The sequence below is a fragment of the Perissodus microlepis genome, chromosome 20 (genome assembly GCF_051167445.1).
Source record: "Perissodus microlepis isolate ML-2025 ecotype Zambia chromosome 20, ASM5116744v1, whole genome shotgun sequence".
Classification (NCBI taxonomy): domain Eukaryota; kingdom Metazoa; phylum Chordata; class Actinopteri; order Cichliformes; family Cichlidae; genus Perissodus; species Perissodus microlepis.
This window is the reverse complement of record NC_140480.1, coordinates 24531219-24553951: the sequence shown is the minus strand read 5'-3', so window position 1 is coordinate 24553951 and position 22733 is coordinate 24531219. Positions and strand designations below refer to the sequence as shown.

Sequence of the window (22733 nt, the reverse complement as noted above, 5' to 3'; positions counted from 1 at the left end):
TAAACTTACCAGCTGTCATGTGGCAGCTGTCAGAAAGTTAATATTAATGTAATGAATATGGACACAAACACAGTATAATCCAGCCCTTGAACATGTACTACTTGATTTCAAGTTTTCATTGTGATGTGTCATACTGTAGTATCATAAATATTAGATTGAAAAAAGGAAAACACAAGTACTGTTTAGGGAACAAAGGAAAACACTGCCTCTAATGCATCCTGCTGAATGTGTATAAATATGACCTCAGCATAGTCTACTTAATATTTTCCTGACATATTAATTTGTAGGTCTGCGGGGTTATAATAAAATACACCTTAGAGAAAACAGACAACAGGTATAACTCGATTAATGAAGCTTCTGTTTAAGTCTAAACACTTATCCTTCAACTCTGTGGGGATTGATGGGCCTTCTCGCTTTGTTCCAGGTCCTTGGGCTTTGAAAGCGATGTGAATACAAGCTGTCTGGATTGATGGGTGGCTGTTGGGGCTTTGTGTTCCTCTCTTATCAGCTGAGATGTAATTGATTTATGGAGCGCTGGTTTGAATCAAAACAGGGATGTAAGTGCGCTGATTTTGCCACAAAAACAGGACCACGGAGAGCAGGTTGCTCTGTTTGACAGGAACAAAAGCACACACAATAATCCACCTGCTGCTGCCCTGTACTGACATACAGAGGATTCTTCTTGCTTAACTTAAAAAAAAAGGTCTAAATAATGATAATTTATGTTGTGATGCAGTGACAACGTTATTAACAAAACCGGCTTGGATCATTACTCTTAACTTATTAGTGTCAACCTCACTGATAGTCCAAGTCTGTGCCACTGGTACAAGTAACCATAGCAACCAGCATCACCTACAGTAAAATTTCTAGAAGCTCTACAATAGCAGTGCTTTTTTTTTTTCTCTTTAGCCACTGCACATGAACGCAAGCGTTCTCTCACATAAGTAACGCTCTAAGGAAACTGATTTAAAAAAAGGAATTAAGATTGTATTTCTCAGAATTTTAACTTCCGTTTGTATTTTTGACCACATTGTAATTTGGGATAAACTATGTGTATATATTTACTTTATTCCTTCAGTCTTATTTATTTTTTTACTGTTAACTTGATTCCTTAATTTTTTTGTTGTTGATATCTTTATTACTTCATTTTTCTCGCTATTTTATTACTGATCTATTTTATAGAACAAATCCAATACGCCAGATTTCTAAACACTGTCTTACCTGATATTTTATTTGTTTCCATGTCTTTAGCTCATGAGGACCTTTACATGTTTATTTTTTATTATTTAAGGCTTAAATTAGGCTTTCATTGTAATGTTTGTACAGTTGAATGGATTTTAATTAACTTTCGTTTAACCTGGGGAGTACTTACTTCAGGACCAGATGTTAGAACTTTGAGCTTTTTTATTTTATTTTATTTATTTATTTTTAAAACTTTTTTAATGGTTATGTTGTTCCCCAGATTCGGTGTCTGCAAAGATTTTCAGTCATATTAAACGCACCTGAACCTTTTCCCTGCTTCACAGCCTCTTGAGCCTCCACTTAGTATGTGCAGTCACAGTGCCAGGTCAAATGTGAAATCCCACTGGTTGCTGTCCATGGTGCTGAGCAAACCTCTTCATATTAAATAGGCATAGAAATTGCTGCACATAACATAACTGAACATCCGCGAAAAATATTACTTTGTATTTTGTGCTATGCCTTATATATCTATGTTATAGATATACACAAAATTTTTCCTTCTTCTTCTTTATTGGTGATTGTTTTGCGCATGCGAAAAGGCAAGCTGAGGCCACTAAAACAGATAACGGCGCAGAGAGCCGATAGCTCTCGGTACGCACAGGAAAATATGCGCGTTTTAAAAACAAAGAAGACATCCGAACCATAACACAGTCAAGAGTTAAAGGCGTTATTTTCCCACCCGCCCCTCGTGAAATTACATGTCACGCAACAGGCTGGAAAACCAATGTGGAGTCTAAGCTGAAGAACAGTACCACCTGTAACACCGTGCCCGTGCTTCCGACTTTCGTGCCGATGCCGAGAATGAAGAAGCAAAACGTCCGGACCTTGTCGCTCATCCTCTGCATGTTCTCCTACTTGCTGGTGGGCGCCGCGGTGTTTGACGCGCTGGAGTCTGAGTCGGAGAGCTCCCGCCGGCGCATCTTGGAGCAGAAGCGCAACGAAATGAAGAAGAAGTACCGCTTCTCCGAGGACGACTACCGCGAAATCGAGAGAGTAGTGCTGCAAGCTGAGCCCCATCGCGCCGGGAGACAGTGGAAATTTGCTGGCTCTTTTTACTTTGCCATAACAGTAATCACTACCATTGGTAAGTCAATGTAAGGCTTCTTCTGCTTTTTTATTTTATGTTTTTGGAAATGACGGGTGATGTGTCACTTTGCTTGCTTCGTAATTCACAGCACAACATTATTTTTTCTGCAAGAATGCAATATTTGAGGCTTGGTTTTAATGACATGTTGATTAAAAATAGACAGTTGCTCCATGTTTTACCAACTAAGCGTTGCTTCATGATGCGTCACAGTGTCATTACATTTTCCATCTCTTTGCATTAAGGTTATGGACATGCAGCCCCTGGAACAGATGCTGGAAAGATCTTCTGCATGTTCTATGCTGTACTCGGCATTCCTCTCACTTTGGTTATGTTCCAGAGCCTGGGAGAGAGGATGAACACATTTGTCCGCTATCTCTTACATAAGCTGAAACAATGCCTGGGCTTTCAACGCACTGAGGTGTCCATGGAGAACATGGTCCTGGTGGGCTTTTTGTCCTGCATCGGAACACTGTGTGTGGGCGCCGCAGCCTTTTCCCACTTTGAGGGATGGAGCTTCTTCCATGCTTACTACTACTGCTTCATCACACTCACCACAATTGGCTTTGGGGACTTTGTGGCTTTGCAGAAAAAAGAGGACCTCCAGGAGAAAACGCCCTATGTCGCTTTCAGCTTTATGTACATTCTGGTGGGATTAACTGTTATCGGAGCATTTCTTAATTTAGTGGTGCTCCGTTTTCTCACCATGAACACTGAGGATGAGCGACGGGATGCACAAGAAAGGGCTTCAATGAAGAGAGACAGAGGCCTTTTGGATGGGACCCTGGGCCTTGGTGTTTTAGGGGAACAAAGCAGAGATAGCCACAGTGAGAGGAACAGGAGCAACATGGTGCACAGCCATAGCACACTCTTCCTCCCGATGGAGGAAGGAACCAGTCGCACCAACCTCATCTCTTCCCCGGTGGATCAGGAAAGACGAAAAAGCCCCTGCAGGCACAGGTTGCATTTCCAGATAAAGGCAGGCAGACGCAGACAGGAGTCGAGCCTTAGCTCCCTCTGTTCCTGCATGTGCTACCGTTTAGAGATTTGCGATAGCCCTCTTATGTCCCACAGTGAACATCGTGGCTGCCACGTTAATTCTGTTTATTACAACTCAGTTTCCTACAGGATTCAGGGCTGTTCACCAAGTTCCAGGGACAACACTGGACTAACTTCGCCAGGAAGCAGGATCTCACCTGGCCATGGTTTCCGGGAGTTCCCTCATTTACGAAGAAAGTCAGTATAAGGAGCATTATTGTGAGGGAAAAGTGTTTGCACAAACTGTAAACAGTATTTTCAGAGACACTGTATTTTGTGTTACTTCTCCTTTGTGCATGAAGACAAAGGTTCTGTTTAGTAAATAAGTTGTCTGTTGTGGCTATTGAAAATAATTTTATTTCTAAAGCGAGAAGGATTTTTTTCTTTCTTTCTTTACTTTCACTGTTTTTTTTTCTGTTGGTGATTCTGCTGTTTTGCATGCATGTTAGGCACAGTGCAGTGCATGCTAAAGAGAATGTATAGCACAAAAGGTGACTGCACGAGTGCCATGTAAAGATGTAAAAAGTCAGCCTTTTTAATCTACACTTTTAATCAAAAGTATTTTGGCTATGAGGGTTATGACTGTATAACTGTTTGGTGAAGATATGTGAACAATCCTCAGTGGAATTTGCTCCTGGTTTGGAGAGAATTTCATTTTTCGTGCCATAGATGGAAGATGTCATAAAAAAATAAAATAAAATTCCCCACTCGCCCCTGTGGGCGGTCAATCCTTCAAGCTCGGGTCCTCTACCAGAGGCCTGGGAGCTTGAGGGTCCTGCGCAGTATCTTAGCTGTTCCTAGGACTGCGCTCTTCTGGACAGAGATCTCCGCTGTTGTTCCCGGGATCTGCTGGAGCCACTCGCCTAGCTTGGGAGTCACTGCACCTAGTGCTCCGATTACCACTGGGACCACCTTCACCCTCCACATCTTCTCGAGCTCTTCTCTGAGCCCTTGGTATTTCTCGAGCTTCTCGTGTTCCTTCTTCCTGATGTTGCTGTCATTCGGAACCACTACATCGATCACTACGGCCGTCTTCTCATGTTTGTCTACCACCACTATGTCCGGTTGGTTAGCCACCACCATTTTGTCCGTCTGTATCTGGAAGTCCCACAGGATCTTAGCTTGGTCATTCTCCATCACCCTTGGGGGCATCTCCCATTCTGACCCCGGGACTTCCAGGTTATACTCGGCACAGATGTTCCTGTACACTATGCTGGCCACTTTTTCATGCCATAGATGAAAGATGTCATAATATATATATATATGTATATATATATACATATAAATGCCTTAAGGAACTTTGACCAAGCACATGACAAATGTGGCTTTTTACTCATCGAGCATTGCAGGTGTGAAGTGGGATGCACTGCTGCACTCTGATATAAAGAAATTACGCTTGTTAGAGGACTAATCTGAATGTAGCACACAACAGAAACGTATATGTAGCAGGTTTTTAGTGAAACTGGAAAACTCATGATTTTCTTTTTAGCAAAGGAAGTGCTGTTTCTTTGTAGACTTGATTTGTACTCAATGTGAATGTCTGTTTTATTGTTTTATTAAACCAAAGAAAAGGGCCATTAAATGAGTGGCTTTTTTTTCTTTACTTTTTTCAAACTTATTGTTCATCGAACAAAATTGCTCCTCTTTGTATGCAGTTATTTTCCTTCACTTGTCTTCCACTGATCAGTTTTTAATCTACTGGAACATCTCAATATGTGGTAAGAAGAAAAGAAAAAAAGAAGCAGTTTTCTCTTTGTTGACTTCCCTTTATCTGCTGAAACATATCTGAGCAAAGGCATATAAAAAGGTGCCATAATGAAGTTTATAATCCTACTTAATGTGGTGATACTTTATCATTTGTTAAGATGGCGTAGGGTTTACATAAAGAAAAAAACAACCTAGTCCATTGGCTTATTTATATAATTTAGGTCAGTAGACAAGAATAAAATTAGACAAATTTATTTGAAATATCAAGATTTTTTAGTTCTCTGTGTTATGTCAGCTTCAATATATCAAGTGCATGCTTTACACTCAACTACAGCTGTTAAAGCACTGGTAACATAAATATTTTTGTTAATCTGTATCCAGTTTAACTGTACCTTCACCATTTGTTTGTTCTGCAACTCATGAAACGGTTGCCCAGTTGTGTTAAAAATTTGAAGGCATTTCACAATATCATCCATCCATCTAAACTACCATAGGGTGTGAGGCAGTGTTCACCCTGGACAGGTCAGCTGTCTGTCCAAGGTGGATAAACTACCAACTGCAGACTGCTGACAAATGGAAATCTATGGCCAATTTACCCAACATGAGGCAACAGTGCAAATCAACAGCATACTGTGGTGGAATTTAATAAAAGTAAGCCTATATTTATGCATTGTAACTTACTTGATCCAGTTACTGGAATTACACTGAGCCACTGAAATTCTGATTCAGTGAATGCACTTTACACATTGTTTACTTTGTGTACTGCATAGATTTTACATTACATTACATTAAGAAAATTAAGATGTATTATTAAATTGCACCATTCTGCTGTTAGATAATAAACTACCTAATAAATAGAAATATATTAAAAAAACAAATAAAACAAAAATAGTTTCTGAATGCTCTCTTCATCATGTCATCGTGTGTGACACACACACGCACACATACACTTATATATACACTGTAAAAAAGTTTAAATTACATACATATTATATTAAAGCACCACCCCCAAAAGCAAGTTAATAACTACCTGTGGACTTAAATACATATGAACTATTCATATTTTCTTCCCTTGAGACTATTGCATTAAATCCAGCCCAGGAGCCCTTTTATGTTATTTATACTTCTAACTCTCCTGAGTACCCCTGTCTATTTGAGATATGGAGTAAATCAAAAGTGGCAATAAACAACAAAAATAATAAATAAAACTCCATTCTCGAGTGGAGCGCCCAATATTTCAAGCCATTAAACACTACGTCTTCTCCACTGTCATGAGATAAAATCACATTACGTGTCGTAATGTCTGCCCATTGCCTCCATTTGCTATTTTTAAAACCTGTTTTTGGTTTGGAATGGGGAACCAGAAGTCATAAAGTCTTTACATAAGTGTCCCCGAGCTTACATTTCAAGCCATCTGTTGGTCTGCTGGAACAGAAAGCTACTTTACATATAAATGTAAAACTGATTGGGCAATAGAATCTGAAATGGTGATTGGTTCTGAAATGCCATCTGCTCCTGCTGCTTGTGAATGCACACAATGGCATTTACGCTCTTTCTTATATTGTCACATCACTAAATCTCATCCTTTCTTCACTGAGTACAACAAGCCCAATCACACAATTTGTTTGTCTCATACTTTAGAATATGAAGTATTTTGATCTTTCTGTATGGCAGAGAAAACGGAGGGGAAATCTGCTACAATACCTTTGACAAGGGGGCCCTCTAAAGGTGGTAACAGTTTTTGGAGCTATTTGGAGTAAGTAAAGTCATAAAAAACCTTTAGCCACTGGGGGGCAGTGTATGTCTTTTAAAAGGCAGTGAACCCCCTGATGTTTTCATCTGTTAAAGGGTAGCTTGAGTAAACTCAGATATACTGAACAGGATCATGCGCCCCCCGCCCATGACACGTAAAGACATGTCATTATTTTGTCATTTTTATGAAAATTGTGTTTTTATCTGATATCTATAGGGTTGAACTATATAAATCAAGAGTCTAGTAATCTAAAACCTTAAGTGTGTTTGGGTTTGCACCATCAAAGACATTAAAAAATGCAGCACAAGCAGCTTGTTAGTCAGTACACCGACATCAGGAATCACACCTACTGTTACTCCCTAGAGCTCGACAATCTGTACAGCAAATGACACGGTCTATAATTTGACCCCCAATTCGGTTGAAGAAAAAAATCATGGAAACCCAAAGGATTCCCAGGAGAGTTCCAGGAGGAAAGAATCGGAAGGAATCTTAGGAAGAAAATGGGGAAAGAGGAGGGATCCTTCAGACATGCAGCAGAGGTCACATGAACAGAATTTATTGATAGTATACACGGAATACAAGATGACAATATTATTGATGAATTGTGAAACTATGGAAAACGTGGATCCAGGAGGACAAATGACTTCCAGCTCTTGCTTAACAGGTATGCCAGGTACGGGTATACCTGATCCAAAAAGGATATAAAAAAGAATGTACAGAAATATACCTTTCACACTTATGGGAAAAGAAAAGATACACCCTGAGGAACTGAGAGACAAACAAAGGAGAGGCAAAGATGCTCATTTTATTACTTTGTATCGAAACAATGATCAAAAATAATAACCTGCTACATGTCAGTATTTTAAAAGGTTACATTATTTCCTTTTGAATTCTATTCAGTTTTATTAATACAGCACCAAATCACAACAGCAGTTGCCTCAGGGGGCTTTATATTGTAAAGTAAAGACCTTACAATAACACAGAAAAAAGCCCCGACAATCAAACAACTTCCTTTGAACAAGCACTTGGCAACAGTGGGAAGGAAAACTTCTCTTTTAACAGGAAGAAACCTAGGGCAGCACCAGGCTCAGGAAGGGGCAGCCATCTGCCATGACCGGTTGGGGGTGAGGAGAGGGGTAGAGGATAAAAAAAACATACTGTGGTAGCTAGCCAGAGATTAAAAATAACTAGTGATTAAATGCAGAGTGGTGTATGAACACATGGTGAAAGAGGTGAGTGAAGAAGAAACAGTCAGGGCATCATGGGAGGGCTCAAGCCATCTAGGCCTACTGCAGCAACTAAGAGTGAATACAGGGTCGCCTGATCCAGTCCCAACTATAAGCTTTACCAAAAATGAAGGTTTTAAAAAGTAGAGAGGATGTCTCATCCCCAAATCCATACTGGGAGCTGGTTCCGGGAGAAGGGCCTGAAAGCTGATGGTTCTTCCAATGTCGCCATTACGACACGTAGACGTAGCTCTTCTTTTTACTATCGAGTCTCAGTTACTTCACTGAACATGTATGTAACATATGTGTATGTTACAGATAAGGTATTCTAAACAAATACCCAATGAAAAAATGTAATGAAACTGAGGATTTGATTGCTCCATGCATGCCTGCGTTCAATAGCAGTGCCTGTAGTGTTTCTTACCATGTGGCGAGTTAGCTCTGCTAATACTGACAGTGATAACGAAACTCAGAACAATGTTATATATTGGTTTTATTGATACTTTGGACAAGATAAATTAAACCCATTTTCAGCCACAGTAATGTTGCCTCAAATGTCATCTCACATGCCCCCAGGAACAGACACTCCCCCACATCCCTTTAACTGTCAAGTGTGAGTGTTACACAGAGACGTATAGAAATGTACAGATGTAAGGTGATATTGCTGAACGTGCTGCTGTACTGTACACATGTATTAGCCACGGAACACTTTCTCTTTGACTGGCCACGTTGCCATAATTACATTTGATTATCAATATCTGTCGGATCAACATCTGTAGCTATCGTTTCTAATCCACTGCACAGTTCTTACTGAATCCATCGATTTAAATATCAATTTTCCAGGAACCAGTTATCAAATGAACTGCATGAGTAGTACAAAGAAAGTATTGGCTTTAAACCAGGACATGATTAATTTTTACGATGATGGAACAAAGCCAAGATGGCCAAACTTTTAGAACATGGAAGATAAAACAGCTAGAAATACGACATGGTGTGCTATGGATGGCCACTTCACACGTCTCATTCGGATGTCTCTGGATAAGAGGTTTCAGTTGAATTAAATGAATTTAAATAACCTCAGATTAAGCGTATTGCTAATTAAATTTTTTTTTGTACTGTACATTTTCCATTCTTTCCGAAAGGTAAAATTAATCCTGGCTGAAGTGGGCTGAAACAGAGAGAGTGATATTTCTCTCCTAACACATCAGTGTTACATAAACCCAAGAAAACTCCCCGCGGTGACAGGAGAATCCCTTCATCCTATTTTATGATCCGCCCAAACAATTTTGGGTTTTACAAGGTTTCTTGTGCCTGAGGACATGGATCAAAGTAAGGTGCTACATCTCCTGCTAAAATGAATGATCTTGAAAGGGATAATCAAATAGAGACTCATCAAAATAGGAGATGGTGCTGGTAGCATTTGAAAAGCTTATTATACTTTTGTGATGGTCACTGCAAATTAATTGAAAATTTGAGTCTTTTGAAATGTAACGGGAGGCCGGCGCCTTAGGTCTAAGACACCCCCCCCCCCTTCTAGGAAGTGACTACATAATTAGCATTCACCATGCAGAAAAAGTTTTGGTCACTTTATTATTCTGTGTCTTCAATCTAAGCTCACCATGTTGCTTGACGTGGATAATGGGGCTGCTTTAAAGCATCTGTTCTCTTTAGCAGCTGATGACGGCAAGAAAACACGCATCAAAGACTTTAAAGCCGAATCTCTCCTTCCATCACTCAGCAAACTCCTGCCTGATGTAAAGCATTTTTGTGACTCCTGTCTGTGAAAAGTGCTATAAAAATAAATAACGCTTTCTCGCTTGCTTGATCTCTTTAATGTGAGATGTGACACTGATGATGAGGAACATGTGCCGCATACAGCCCAGGGCCTCTATAAATCAAACTATAGACGTATCCTAGAGGACTGCAGTACAGAAACAGGGAGCACACTCCATATTTTGATGGATTATTGGTTTGATAATTTGATAGGATTAACGCAACTTTCTTTACATGCATGGGTCGCAGGCAACGGTTCCTGTTCCAGTTTGTTTTTGTTTCAGTGTTATCCATTTTCCTTTATAATTATATGTCTGTTTGTATTTTCAATATATTAAATTATAATGAAATTCAAAATCATACACATGCACATTTTGGTTTCTTCTAGACTCATTCTAACTTTCTAACTTTTCCTTCTGGATTTTCCTGCAAGGATTATTGCATTACTAAAGTTTGAATTTATTCTTATGTTGTTTATTTAGAGCAGAAGAGTGCAACACTGATACACACCCTTCCCCCCTCCCTTTCCAAATGCCTTCGATGCTTGTCCCCTCCCGGGGAAGATGGCGGTCGACTGGACCAGCGCAGACATGCTGCAGGACTGGACCCGCCCCTGTTGCTTGTCTTGTGTTTCTATGGTGTATTGATAGTCATGTGCTTTTTGTATGCGCTGAGGTGTTTTTTTTCTGTTCTCAAACTGATCTCCCTGTTGGAGCTCAGTCTGGGGGAGTTCTTTTTTCTCCTCGTCTTTCCTCATGTTGTGTATTTTCCATTGTTATACCTCTCTGACCTGTCTTCCCCATGTGATGTTTGTGTAATGTATGTATGGTTGGAAGGGTAAGATGGCGCTGGCACGGCTGGCAGCCTTAACCCGATTTCCCTCGGGATGAATAAAGTATGATCAATCAATCAATCAATCAATCAATCAATCAATATATAGTCCATGTGATAGAACTGGTCTGTTGAACCGCTTGCCAACGTGTGAAACTGATCTTCCCATCCTCTTACATTAGAAAGCATCATTTTTCAAGGTGTTATCCATGGATCAAGCCATGAGAATGGTGGCCTGCGCTGTTAATAACCAGAGGTTTAAGTCATTGTGAGCTTTATAGCCTTCTTATTGACAAAGACGTTTTCAATTGCCTGAGAAATCACGATGCAGTAAGACTGTTTAGCCAAGGAGCCGCGCCCAAGCTTTTAATGTCTTTACGAGGTCCATGAACTAAAATGACTTTGACACCCCTGTTTAAGAGTATTGTTATGTATATATATATATAGAGACAGGCATTACAAATGCTGTGGTGTACATATAAACAACATATGTATTATTTTTAGGAGTTTGATGGTTACAGGACCAGAGCTCAAGCATATGCTCTATTTTTTTCTATTAGGAATCCAAAAGACCCTTTGAATGATCTTTTAATTAACAGAAGCACACGTAGTCGGAGAAACTAGGAAGGGGATGAGCTTTTAATAAAGATGAATCAGTCATGCAGCTTTCGTAGCCACCACTGAGAGGCAGTGACACACTAGATAGCTTACACAATGCACCTCCTATGTTTGCCCAGCTGTAGCTTGTGTGCTGTCATTACCCCAACCGCCCCACTCCCCCCCAAACTCCCAATCTCCCCATCCTCTTTACTATTGCCACTACTGAGCTAAGCATGAGATGGAGGTAAGTGATGATGAATAACAATCAGGGTCTTCCTAAACGGATACAAAAGGAGAAGCCAATATTAATGTGATTTTTTTTAATGTGCTAAATCTTTCATCATTCATTTCAATACAAATGTTGACAGAGCACATTGTAGCAGGGGCTCAAACACCACAATAATTAAACACTTACTTCAAACAGATATGTGAGCAAATGAATAGGACACCAACACGCATACACATGTGCAAAAATGACAAAGTAATCTCATCCATCCTGCTAAATTCTCTGCAGGAAAGTCATTAATGGTTTTAAATGAGGACGAGCTGCCACTGATAGAACTGATCCATGTGTGAAATGGAGTTAAGTGGATGAGGATGACAAGTGGAATATTTTATAGCCAATTCTCATTGCTCATGGTGGCAGTGTAAATTATGCTTTTTTGTCTAGGCCTACTGCTTGGTGGTTAACAAATGACACTGACAGCTCACATTTTACTTGTCATTGACAAATATTCAAGAATCATCTTCATCACATGACTTTTAAATCTCCATTGTCATCTGACAGAGGTGGTGCCGGTCACTGACTATCCACAGGTGAAGGAGGTAAAGCCGTCCAATATAATCCAACCAAACTTGTTACTTTGTGGGGAAACCTCGGCTCTGGAGGTTGTCTATTAATCACAGGGCTGGAGTACTTGAGGAGACAACACCTCCTCCTGTCAAAGTGTCCTTGAGCAAGAAATTGAACCCCGAGATCCTCCCACTGGGAAGGTCGGCGTCTTGCATAGCAATTCTGTCACCATTTGTGTGCCAATGTGAGATCAGAGGCCATTTGCAATCTTGTACTTTTGCTCCACTACATTTGAAGGAAAATATATATTTTTTTATTCCACTTCCATCCTGAAGCTTCTCACGGGTTACTGTAAAAACTGAGGTTTTACATAAAATGCATTCCCACAAATTGTGCACATAACATAAGTGAAACCATCTGAAAAAAGGGCCATTAAGAGTACTTTTACTTTTTATATGTTCATTTTACTTATATTCTTTTATGTGTTTTTAAATACATTTCTACGTGCCTGACCTTTACCTGCAATTACGTTCAATCTGTAGTTTTGCATGGTCCACTCTTTACAAGCAAAACAATCACATCACCAGGTTACCAGGTACTGTATTAAACTTTCATCTTACATACTTGAGACTTTAGGGTTAAAAAATAGATTTTTTCTTCTTTTTGTTGGTCCTTTCAGGGTTTGCCATAGCATCCTCTGCAAGTCCTTCTTCACTACATCCATGAATCTTCTTTGTGGCCTTCCTGTTTTTCTTCTGCCTGGCAGCTCCGTCTTCAACATCCTTCATCCAGTATATGCACTATCCCTCCTCTGCACATGCCCAATCCATCTCAGCCTTGCCTCTCTGTGTCCCCGTGATATACTAATTCTAGTCCTTTCTCTTCTGGTCACTCCCAATGAAAATCTTCAGCCCATGCAAAGATAGACCACAGGTGGTGCTCAAGCACCTGCCCTTTTGGTCTTTTTCACTTGGTAAGTTCAATTTTTTCAAGAGTTTTTTCCCTCAATTTCCTAATTAAAAGCTTAAAAGCCTCTTTGGCAATTCATTGTCATCGTAACCAGGTATGCACACGCAAAGTCCTAAGGCGCAGCATTATGTGTCTGACCTGCTTTTATGACAATAAGGCGATGGTAGCATTTAGCCCAGATACATCCTTGCTTGTCACTGTTATGAAATTAAAATACTATTACAACATGTCAATACAGTTAAACATAAACAACAAGAGTCCACCATAAGCCTTTAAAAAGCAAGCTAGTCTGATTGAAAATGTACAAGTGAACTGTGTAAGGACCTTTGTGTGACAACAGAAAGAATTAATCAATGCAAATATTTGGATGTCAGAAACACTGGGCCTTGACTGATCCGCCTGGACTCCCACATGGCAACTTCTTCGGAATTTCCATTATTCTTTCACCATTTTCTTAGCTTACGGGTGTAGCCAAAAATCTCTTGGATTATTATGAACTCATGAGCACACACTGCGTCGGATGAAATCAAAGTACACACATCCAGTTGCAGTGGGTGTACAATAGTGATGTGGTGGTCATGAACAAAACGGTTCTTAGACCCGACTCTTTGAAGTGAACGATGCGAGCCGCAGTTTTTTTCCGCTTTACTCTGCACATGAGCCTTGTGCTTGCGCTGAGCAGAGTGGGGAGGGGCGGTAGTTACACTCGAAGTAGCAGAGAAAGAGACCCAGGGACAACATCAAGAGACAACATCATCACATTAGAAAGGTATAGTAATCATCCACAACTATTTTCAGTTGCAGATGATAAAGGATTCAGAAAGTTCATTCATGCAGTGAATCTTATGTATGCAATTCGAAGCAGGAAAACACTCTCCCAAAAAATCATCCCAGGCCTATATGACATTATAATTTTTTTTGCATATTTTTTGCATATATTTTATTGTGTTGTGGTTTGCAGTGTTTTGTGTTGTTTCACTTTAAATTTGTTTAAAAGGAAAAAGCTGAAAATTTAAATATTTAAAAATTGAAATGTAAATAGTTGGATTTTGTGTTTATAATTTATTTATTACATTTTATGTGGATTGAATAAATAAAAGTTTATTATATTTATTCATAAACATATATAAATAAAACCACGTTTTTTTTTACATTAGTAATTTCTTTTGTGCATAATTTTATATTGTTGTTGATAATAAATTAACGAAAGCAACAAAACAACCTGAAGAGCCGGTTGGGAGCCGAAAGAGCAGGCTCTTTTTAGTGAGTCGGTTCTCTAAAAAGAGCCAGAATTCCCATCACTAGTGTACAAGCGAGCCACATGTCTCTAGCTGTGGGCGCTCTGTGATGAGCAATCTCTCAGAGCAGGCTGTATGTTACCAGCAAAATGAAAGAACTTCCAAAGTTCATGTGCAAGTGATTCTTTATCATTTTCCACTCTATATGAGGCCATATAGTTTACAAAATTAACATAATGCTGTAAATAAGTCTTGAAAGTAGCGTTCGAACCTGAACTCCTGAGAAAAGCGTTTACCGGGGTCAGGTAAGGGAGCTGAAACCAGAACACTCGCCCCTGCTGACCATTAGGAATAATGCAAGCTGAAGGCAGTTCTGCACTGGCTAAATTTATAGTTAATATAATTAACAGACAACAGAAAAAGATTTTTTTTCAGATATTTCAATAGAGAGTTTAAAAAAAAAATCTTTATTCTTTATTTAAACAGGAAAATTAAAAAAAGATATATTTTAAGTGTGCCCTGGCTGAGATAGACAGACAAACAACCAGCAGTGGCTGCATTAAATTAAATGTAAATACATTGTGGTAATTTTACTTTGATGTAACTAAAGCAAGTGAATGATCAGAATACTGTCCATATTTGTGTACATGTGCTTAGTAACTGATCATTATTCTCCTACACACACACACACACACACACACACACACACACACACACACACACACATATCACCAGCACAATCGATCCAACAGGCTGACGCTCCTCATCCTCTCATCCCAGTGCCTCATGTTGGTCTCCGAGCAATTAGCCTGCTTGCATCCCAGTCAGTACACAGCACATATGTGGCTAATCTCTCTCTCTCTCTTCACTATCTCTCTTTCCTTTATCGATTCTTTTATCTCCCGTTGGACATGTTTCTTTCTTTCTTTCTTTTTTTTCGCTCAGAGCTTGACACACATAACTGGAGGTGTGACAGGTTTTTACAGCTTTTACACAAATACCCTTTATTTGCCTGTAAAGGGCTGTTGTTGGGAAGTCGGTAATGGATGTATGCGTCTAAGGCTGTCAAGTCCTTGCCGTGTGTGTGTGTATAGGAATGTGTGGTGTGTGTGCATGTTGTTTGTGTAGGTGTGTGTTGCAGAGACATTTCTTTTGCAGAGCTGTCGTAAAAAATAGACATTCACTGCCCCAGAGAGAGAAGCCATTTCTGTTTCATAGACAAAAAGGTTTCTGGACTCTTTAGAGATAACAGCTTTATATGGGAATATATAGCAGTAATTGTCTCTGACAGCATGAGCTTCTTTATATGGTCTCCTTATGAAAGTGGGCAAACTGTATTTATTCACTATAGAATATACACTGAGTGACCACAAAAGCAGAACCCCCAACATAACAGTTCTGTAATAAATACCAAATAAAAGTTTAATGCTTCATTTTTGTTCACGCAGTGTCAGAGAGCTGCTGATTCAGCTCTGTGCTCACATAAGCTGGAAGTTTATGGTCTTGTATTGGATGACTTTGACAAGTATTTTCTCATGTTTTGGGTTCACAGCGTATATGAAAGCTGCACTCATAAAACAATATGAACAATTATAAGCAATCTAATATAAATCAGTACAGCAATAAGATACAACCTCTATGGTCCATCTATAGAAGCTGTATAGAGACATCCCAAGACAAATGACAGCACCAGTCATTTTTAGCATCAGTCACTTTATTGGTGGTGACTCACAGAGCTATGAAGTCTGCAGGGGAGAGAGTAAGGGTGGATGGACGGGCTGTTTGCCACAGGAGACTAAAGATTTTTAGTTTATTTCAGCTGTGACCCTGGTCATTACCTAACAACTAGTTCATGATTATGAAACTATCCTCTGCGGGAAAAAATGGCAATATATAAGAGGACCTCAAAGGTCCATATACATATGATTTTTTCAGAGTGGTTTATTACTTCAGATTAAAAGTCCTCTTGTGTTGCTCTTTCAGTCCAGTCCTTCTGTAGTCTAAATCTAACCAAACCTGTGAAAGGATTTGTAGTTTAACTGATGAGTAAATGTAAAATATTATTTTTAGAATCAATTATTCTTTTCTGTGATTCAGTACAATTTACTGTCAAATAGCTGCAGTCTGTAAAATGTAAGCATTTTATAAAATGTAAAGCAATTAATATGAGCTTCAATTCAGTGTTGTGGCTCTCTATTGCTGGCCAGACAAATCTTGTGATTTGTTTGAGTTTTCTGACATTTTATCAACCAAACCATTCATGCTTTTTTTTTCTAGCAGAATATTTTTTTCATTTTATGAATGAATTTGGTGAATGCAAGCAACAAAACTACACACTGAAAAGTGTTTGGAAGTCTTCTGTGCAGACAAAGAAAGAGTTCGGTGAAACCTTCAAGCTTGGGGACAAATGCGATTATATAGAAGCAGCTCAGCCTCAACCCAGCAGGAACCTTTTGTCACAATATAGCTTAATGAATTGGAAAGAAGCGGAGATGCATTTAGTTTATAAACTTCGAACAAAGTAATCAATCCTTCTTCTTTTATTTTTTTTCTACGTTGCAGCCAAAAGACTAATGACAGTTGCCATCCAGCAGTAGAGTAAACACGACCAAGACTCCCTGCTGGCTGCTGCATGTGGTGACCTGGGAATGAAGGAGCACAGTCGTGCTGACTCTGTAAATCTGAACAGCACAGAGGCAGACTTGTCACAGTGCCAACCATTCGATTTGTTTAGAGACACAATATGGCCATCTTGGCTGTGTTCTGGAAAAGACGCCAGGGGAGCCAGTACTTGCCAGCCAACTTTCTCTTGTCGCTCTTTCTCTCTTATTTTTCACTGCGAGACCACGCTCTGTGGGGAGCATTTGAAGAGGGAAATGCGTTTTCATGGTAGATTCAAAGCATTGATCAAACATGCAGAGTTCTCTGAAATAATTCAACATTATGACACTTACATTGTCTTTTGCTTGATTTATGGCTCATAACATATTCATGTTTCAGTCTTTTTTTACAGTTCTCTGAAATATGATTGTGTTTATACACATTATTTAACTCTTTAATGCAAAACATCTTAATGAGCAAGCTTCTAGCAAGAAAAACCTCTTTGAATGATTTCTGCAATGACAAATAAAAGCCATTATCATTTTTACATAATGACTGCATTAACAGCTCTGATAACAGTGTTATCGCGAGTATCATCTGTCAGCCTTCTCTTCACTGCAACAATAGACGCTAATTACACCTGTCAGAAGAATTCAGCATTCACATAAATGTAGATAATGTCTGTCTGATAATTCAGCTCTGTCAATACTTGGATTTATCACAATCTGGGCGCTACACACCGCACAACAGTAAAGATAAAAGACAAAGACATGATACCAGTAATCATTAGCCATTCCGTCTGGTTTATGAGCACACATTTGAGCTCCCCTAAATATTAAAGGAATACATCCATCCATCCATACTCATGGAGTCTATCCTAGCTTTGAAAGAGCTCGAGATACACCCTGGACAGGCCACCGGTCCATCACGGGGTTACTTCAGAAAGACAAATACTATCAATGCCCACAACTGTGTCCAGCCTCTATAGGTTCAACATTTAAATTACAAAACATATTTTACCTTCCTTATTACATCCTTTGTGCTGTCTAGCTAGACTTCTCTGCCCTAGGTTTCTCCCATAGACTGCACCTAAAAGACTGAGCTAACGTCAGGGTCTGACAAGTAAAGCTAATGCAGAAGTACCTGTATTATTTCTAATGACCATCAGGAGGCGACTCTGATGATTACGAGAAGACGTCCATTTGTCTGTACTTAAACAGAACTTGTTTCTCCTTAGCCTTTAACCATACAACATTTTTTCCTGATGAGTGTATGTTAGTTTTAAATTTGAAGTAATATATGGTGTTGATTTAATAAATTATGGTCGCCATTAGATTCCCAAAGGAGGATAAATGATTATGCTTTACCAGGTGACTAATGCTGGTGTATGAGTGCGCTTGTCCTTCGCTTTCTGGTGGAGGCAAAAACCATCAGCTTGAGGGTTCCCAGCAGGACTTTGTTAACCAATGACTCTAAATATTGCTCTTTTCTCCACTTATCTGTGCATTTTTTGTAGTGATTTCTATTATGTCAACTGGAACTCAGGTTCACCTAGCAGAGAGTAAGCACAGCTCTTGGTCATCATTAATGGCGAACATGTTACAGTAAGTTGTGCATGTCAATTTGAATACTGCTGCAAATTATCAGACACACCGAGAACCATTCAGTGGTCATTAAGTGCAGCCCAAGGTTTCAGTAAGTCTTTATGATGAGTGGTCATTTTTCAAATATGTCAAAGGAATGAATGGATCCATTCACGTTGGCAGCAAAGCCTTTGTGTCATTCACATGATGGAAAAGTACAATACCAATATCAGATAGATGATATATCATCTTAGTCACCAGGTCAGTGCTTAATGGGGCCTTGTGAAAGATGATGTATATGTGCGTATAGCAAAAGTGAACTTTATGAAAGTGACAATGCGTTCTTTCATAGCTGTGTTTCTATTATGAAGGTAATCAGAGGTAGACAGTAAGAAAAACTCTCAAAAATTAATACAAATGTGTATGGCAACAGTTTATGTTCCCTTGTTTCCTTTCCCATTAATCATCTTGTGACCTCCCACATTTACTTGTGACCCTTAGAGGGGACTTACAATCAGGTTGGAAATCGGTGGACTAAGCTAGCCGACTTTATGCTTTACTTTATGCTGATTTGATACTTCGGAATAACCGATTAGAATAATCACATCAGATAGTCCTTTACCTTTGATACCTAAAGCACAACCCATAACACATTTCAAATGTTTTATTGCACTGGCACTTTTCCTTCAGGAAAGGATGCTAATAGTAATGCCATTGCACTTATTTGGATACAGATTTACCTCTTTATCCTTCCACAGACAGCCTGCATGTGATGTTTTTTTTATTAAATAAAAAGTCCAACTGTCAGAGACAGCTCGTGTCTGTTGACTGCAGAAACCATAAAAAACAGAATGCAATATGTTTCTCAAATGTCAAGCGCAAATCTCAGAGAGGCAACGGAGACCTTTTCTTTCAATGCTGCATTCAGGCTGGAAGAAAATTAAATGATTTCATGACCCACCGTTCTGTATTTCTGTAAAAATGCTGCAGGAGGTCAACATTTGCATGGATGTTACCTATATGAGGGCATGGTGATTCTTTGGTTCGGAAGCTTTTTTTTGTGTTGTTGCAATTTTGTTGTTTTCTTTCATGTTCTTTCCAACAACTCAATTTTCATCTGATGAAACCTAAAGTAAGTGTGGTGGTTTTCCACCGAGGAGGCAGACTTTGGAATCTGGAGACCTGAATGGAAAAAGAAAGTGAAGGAACGAAAAAGTAAATTTAAAAACTGGAGGAAGTCGAAGAGTAAACTTTCTGTTTACAATGACTGTGTTCTGCTAGAATAATTGCCACGGAGAAAGATATGAAAAGGTGTGTCAAGTGTGACCTAATTAGCTACAGCAGAGACTTTAACGCTGCAGACTGTCTCTCAAGTGAATTGCCATCGAAGAGATTGCTGAACTGAACTACCTGTATGAGTCAGTGGAGAAAAACATGCCGCTTCTTTCATTTAGGAGTTTTAAAAATGTTGTTCTGCTACAAAGGAAACAGCACCGATCATTAGAATATTAGGGATATTGAGATTAAAAGTCAGGAAGTCTAATATAATACAGCTGATCAATAACAATTTAGAATCCAGCTTCTCTATTAAACAGATTACAATCTTTCTCTTACCTTTTTCACCTATTCTTTCTCAACCACGTCATCTGTTTTTATTTACTTATTTTTACTCATCTCTTCATCTACATTAAAAGCATCATTAAAATGTCTTAATTGTTCTCCTCTTGTCTTGGCAGAGGTTTATCTCTGTAATAGGCTCACTATTGAACAATCACTGGTAGTTGAACAGTAATGAACTGTTATGTGACCTGTGGTGTGTGAGTAATTGATTCTGAAAGCAGTGTTTGTGGGCACAATGTGTGTCTGCAGGGTGAGCAGGCACTGTGTAAAAAGCAGCTGTTGTTAAGGCTCAAGAGTGTCGTTGCCGTTCCAGCCTATAGATGGTGATGCTGCACTTCCTGCTGTTCTCAAAATAAGCCTCGATCTGACTTTGCTTGGGGCTTTAAGTGATCATCCCTCCTCAAACAAAGAGACAGCTGTGGTCAAAAACAGCAGATGCCCATGCCATATAGATTCAGATTTGTTATGTTGTGTTTGGGGATGATCAGATTATCATGGTTTATTTTACTGTTCTCTGCCTCCAACTTCATACTGCTGCTCATTCTTTTAGCATTGCTCTCACACAGTACCTGTAACCGTTTCCTCAAACTGACCAGTGACTAATTAGCTAGCAAACGTTCAGTGGACATCTTTAACAGGTGTGCATCAGACTGCTGTAAGAGTGATATTCTGTATTTTAAGACTTTGCAGCATGGACTCTTTCTTTTCTTTTACAAACAAAAAACAAAAAAAACAGAACACTGTTTTCTATTTTTTATTCAAGTTGCTAAAATTAGCAGGCCATGCTAATTTGGCTCAGTAAGAACAGCTGTTAAAGTGCAACCTGAGGAACTCAAATGCAGGACACAGATGAATAGTTTTAACAAGTTTCAGGTAAGTGCAACAACAGATTATGCTCAAGATCAGTTTTTCTAGAAGCAAAGACTTCAATTAGGTAAATGCCCTTAGGTAGGTATTCATGTGGGTATTTTTACCTTTCCAGCACAGGTTCAAGCTTCCAGTTTTCCATAGACCAGAGATAGACAGGTCTCCAACTGAAGGAATGCGAGAGTGGGTCAGGCAGGTTATTATTGTGGTACCACAGGATGGAGGAGGTAAGCTCGGGTAAGGACAAAAGGTGAGCGTAGCAAAGCAGAAGTATTTGGCCTGAGTTATACTACAACATGAGTACAATGACAAAGTTGCAGTAAGTGGAGAGAAGAGCAAGTTTTGTGATGAGTCCTCCCTGGACCACACCCACTCCTCTAAGAGAGTGCTTAGTGCCAGCCACACACACAGCTACACAGAGAGAGGAGAGAAAGAGAGAATAAAAGGACACAAGAATGCTAGAAGGCAGGTCCTCACCTGAAGGATGGGTGGACCATGACAACAACACCTATTGTTATTTTTAAAAGCAACATCTAACGGCTTTATGTGACTAAAACGCCTCCTCCAAATTATACTTTTGCAACTGGAGCTGAATTTGTGTTTCATAATTTTATGTTTTCAAGTATCTGGTATTTCTAACTCTCATATCTTTTTCTCATATGAAAGTGAAGCACATTGCCTGAAATTACAAACACTGTTTCCAAGTATACACCAGTATATTGCTAGAGAAAGGTCATGCTCATTTCTACCTCTATATTTTCATTCTGGGATTCTACCAGAATATACCAGCTATATTCAAAGGTTTTTTAAAAAAATCTTTATTTGTATCATACTGCATGTTATTTGGCCCAGTGGTTGAGCCTCTGTGTGCTGAAGGAGGCAATATCAGCTCTCAGCTCTTTAATGCCCACCAGCCTCAAAACCAACTTTCTTCTGATTAGCCAAATGGCCTACGGGAAGAACACAGTGCTTATGATGTGGGGGAATTTTTTCTAAAGTAGTGATAGGATAGAGTTCGCTGGATTCTGTTCACCTAAAATATTAATTTGGATTTCTTTACTGACTCACCTTACCTCACCTTTACCTTGTGAAGGTAAAGAAGTGGACTACTGCGTAATGGACCGAATCTCAACCCAGTTCAGCGTGCATTTTAATTTCCAAAGACAAAGTCAAAGGTTGGACAACCCACAGAATAAACAACTGAAGATAGCTGAATGAAAGGCCTGAAAAACAAAAGAAAGAAAAACATCCTTCAGGGTTCTCTGGGTTTCAGACTTCAGGCAGGAATTTCCTCTAAAGTGTTTTTTTGCAAACTATTAAAAAAAGCTCCACTTTAATTATGACTATGTTCATTTTTCCAACTGCATTCAAACTGTAGAATGTAACTGTGAATAAACATGGCTGTAATTACTCAGTACACCCCCACCCCCATAATTTGAATCTAATACGGAGCCATAAAGAGCAGAAACAATTAAAAATTCTTTCTCTGTCAAAGCATGTTAAAGCCAGACTGCACGTATGCAGCTACCATTTTACATTTTTAACATTAATTAGCTGAAAATGTTGAGTAATGTGGAAAAGAAGCATCAATCAGCTGACACAATCCAAAGTTGCTGGCTATAAAAGTACTGTTTTCTGTAACTTGCTCTGAAGTTGAAGACCCTTTTTCTTTCAAAACAATTTAACCATAAATTAATTATGGGTTAAAAGGCTTGTCTATTGCTACCTACAGAAAAAAACGCCCCATTAATTTTGTCCTTTTTATCCAATGTTCCTTTCTGATGGTGTACTGTAAGGTATTAGTATAC

General features: G+C 39.2%; 1 protein-coding gene across 1 annotated transcript; it reads left to right on the top strand.

The window, feature by feature from the left end:
• The first annotated feature begins 1943 nt into the window (after nucleotides 1–1943).
• On the top strand, nucleotides 1944–5737 carry kcnk15 (potassium channel, subfamily K, member 15). The gene is made up of 2 exons (XM_084918073.1): nucleotides 1944–2326; nucleotides 2572–5737. The coding sequence occupies exons 1-2, from the start codon at nucleotides 2035–2037 to the stop codon at nucleotides 3570–3572; spliced, it is 1293 nt and encodes a 430-aa protein (XP_084774199.1). The 5' UTR covers nucleotides 1944–2034; the 3' UTR covers nucleotides 3573–5737.
• Nucleotides 5738–22733: the final 16996 nt, after the last annotated feature.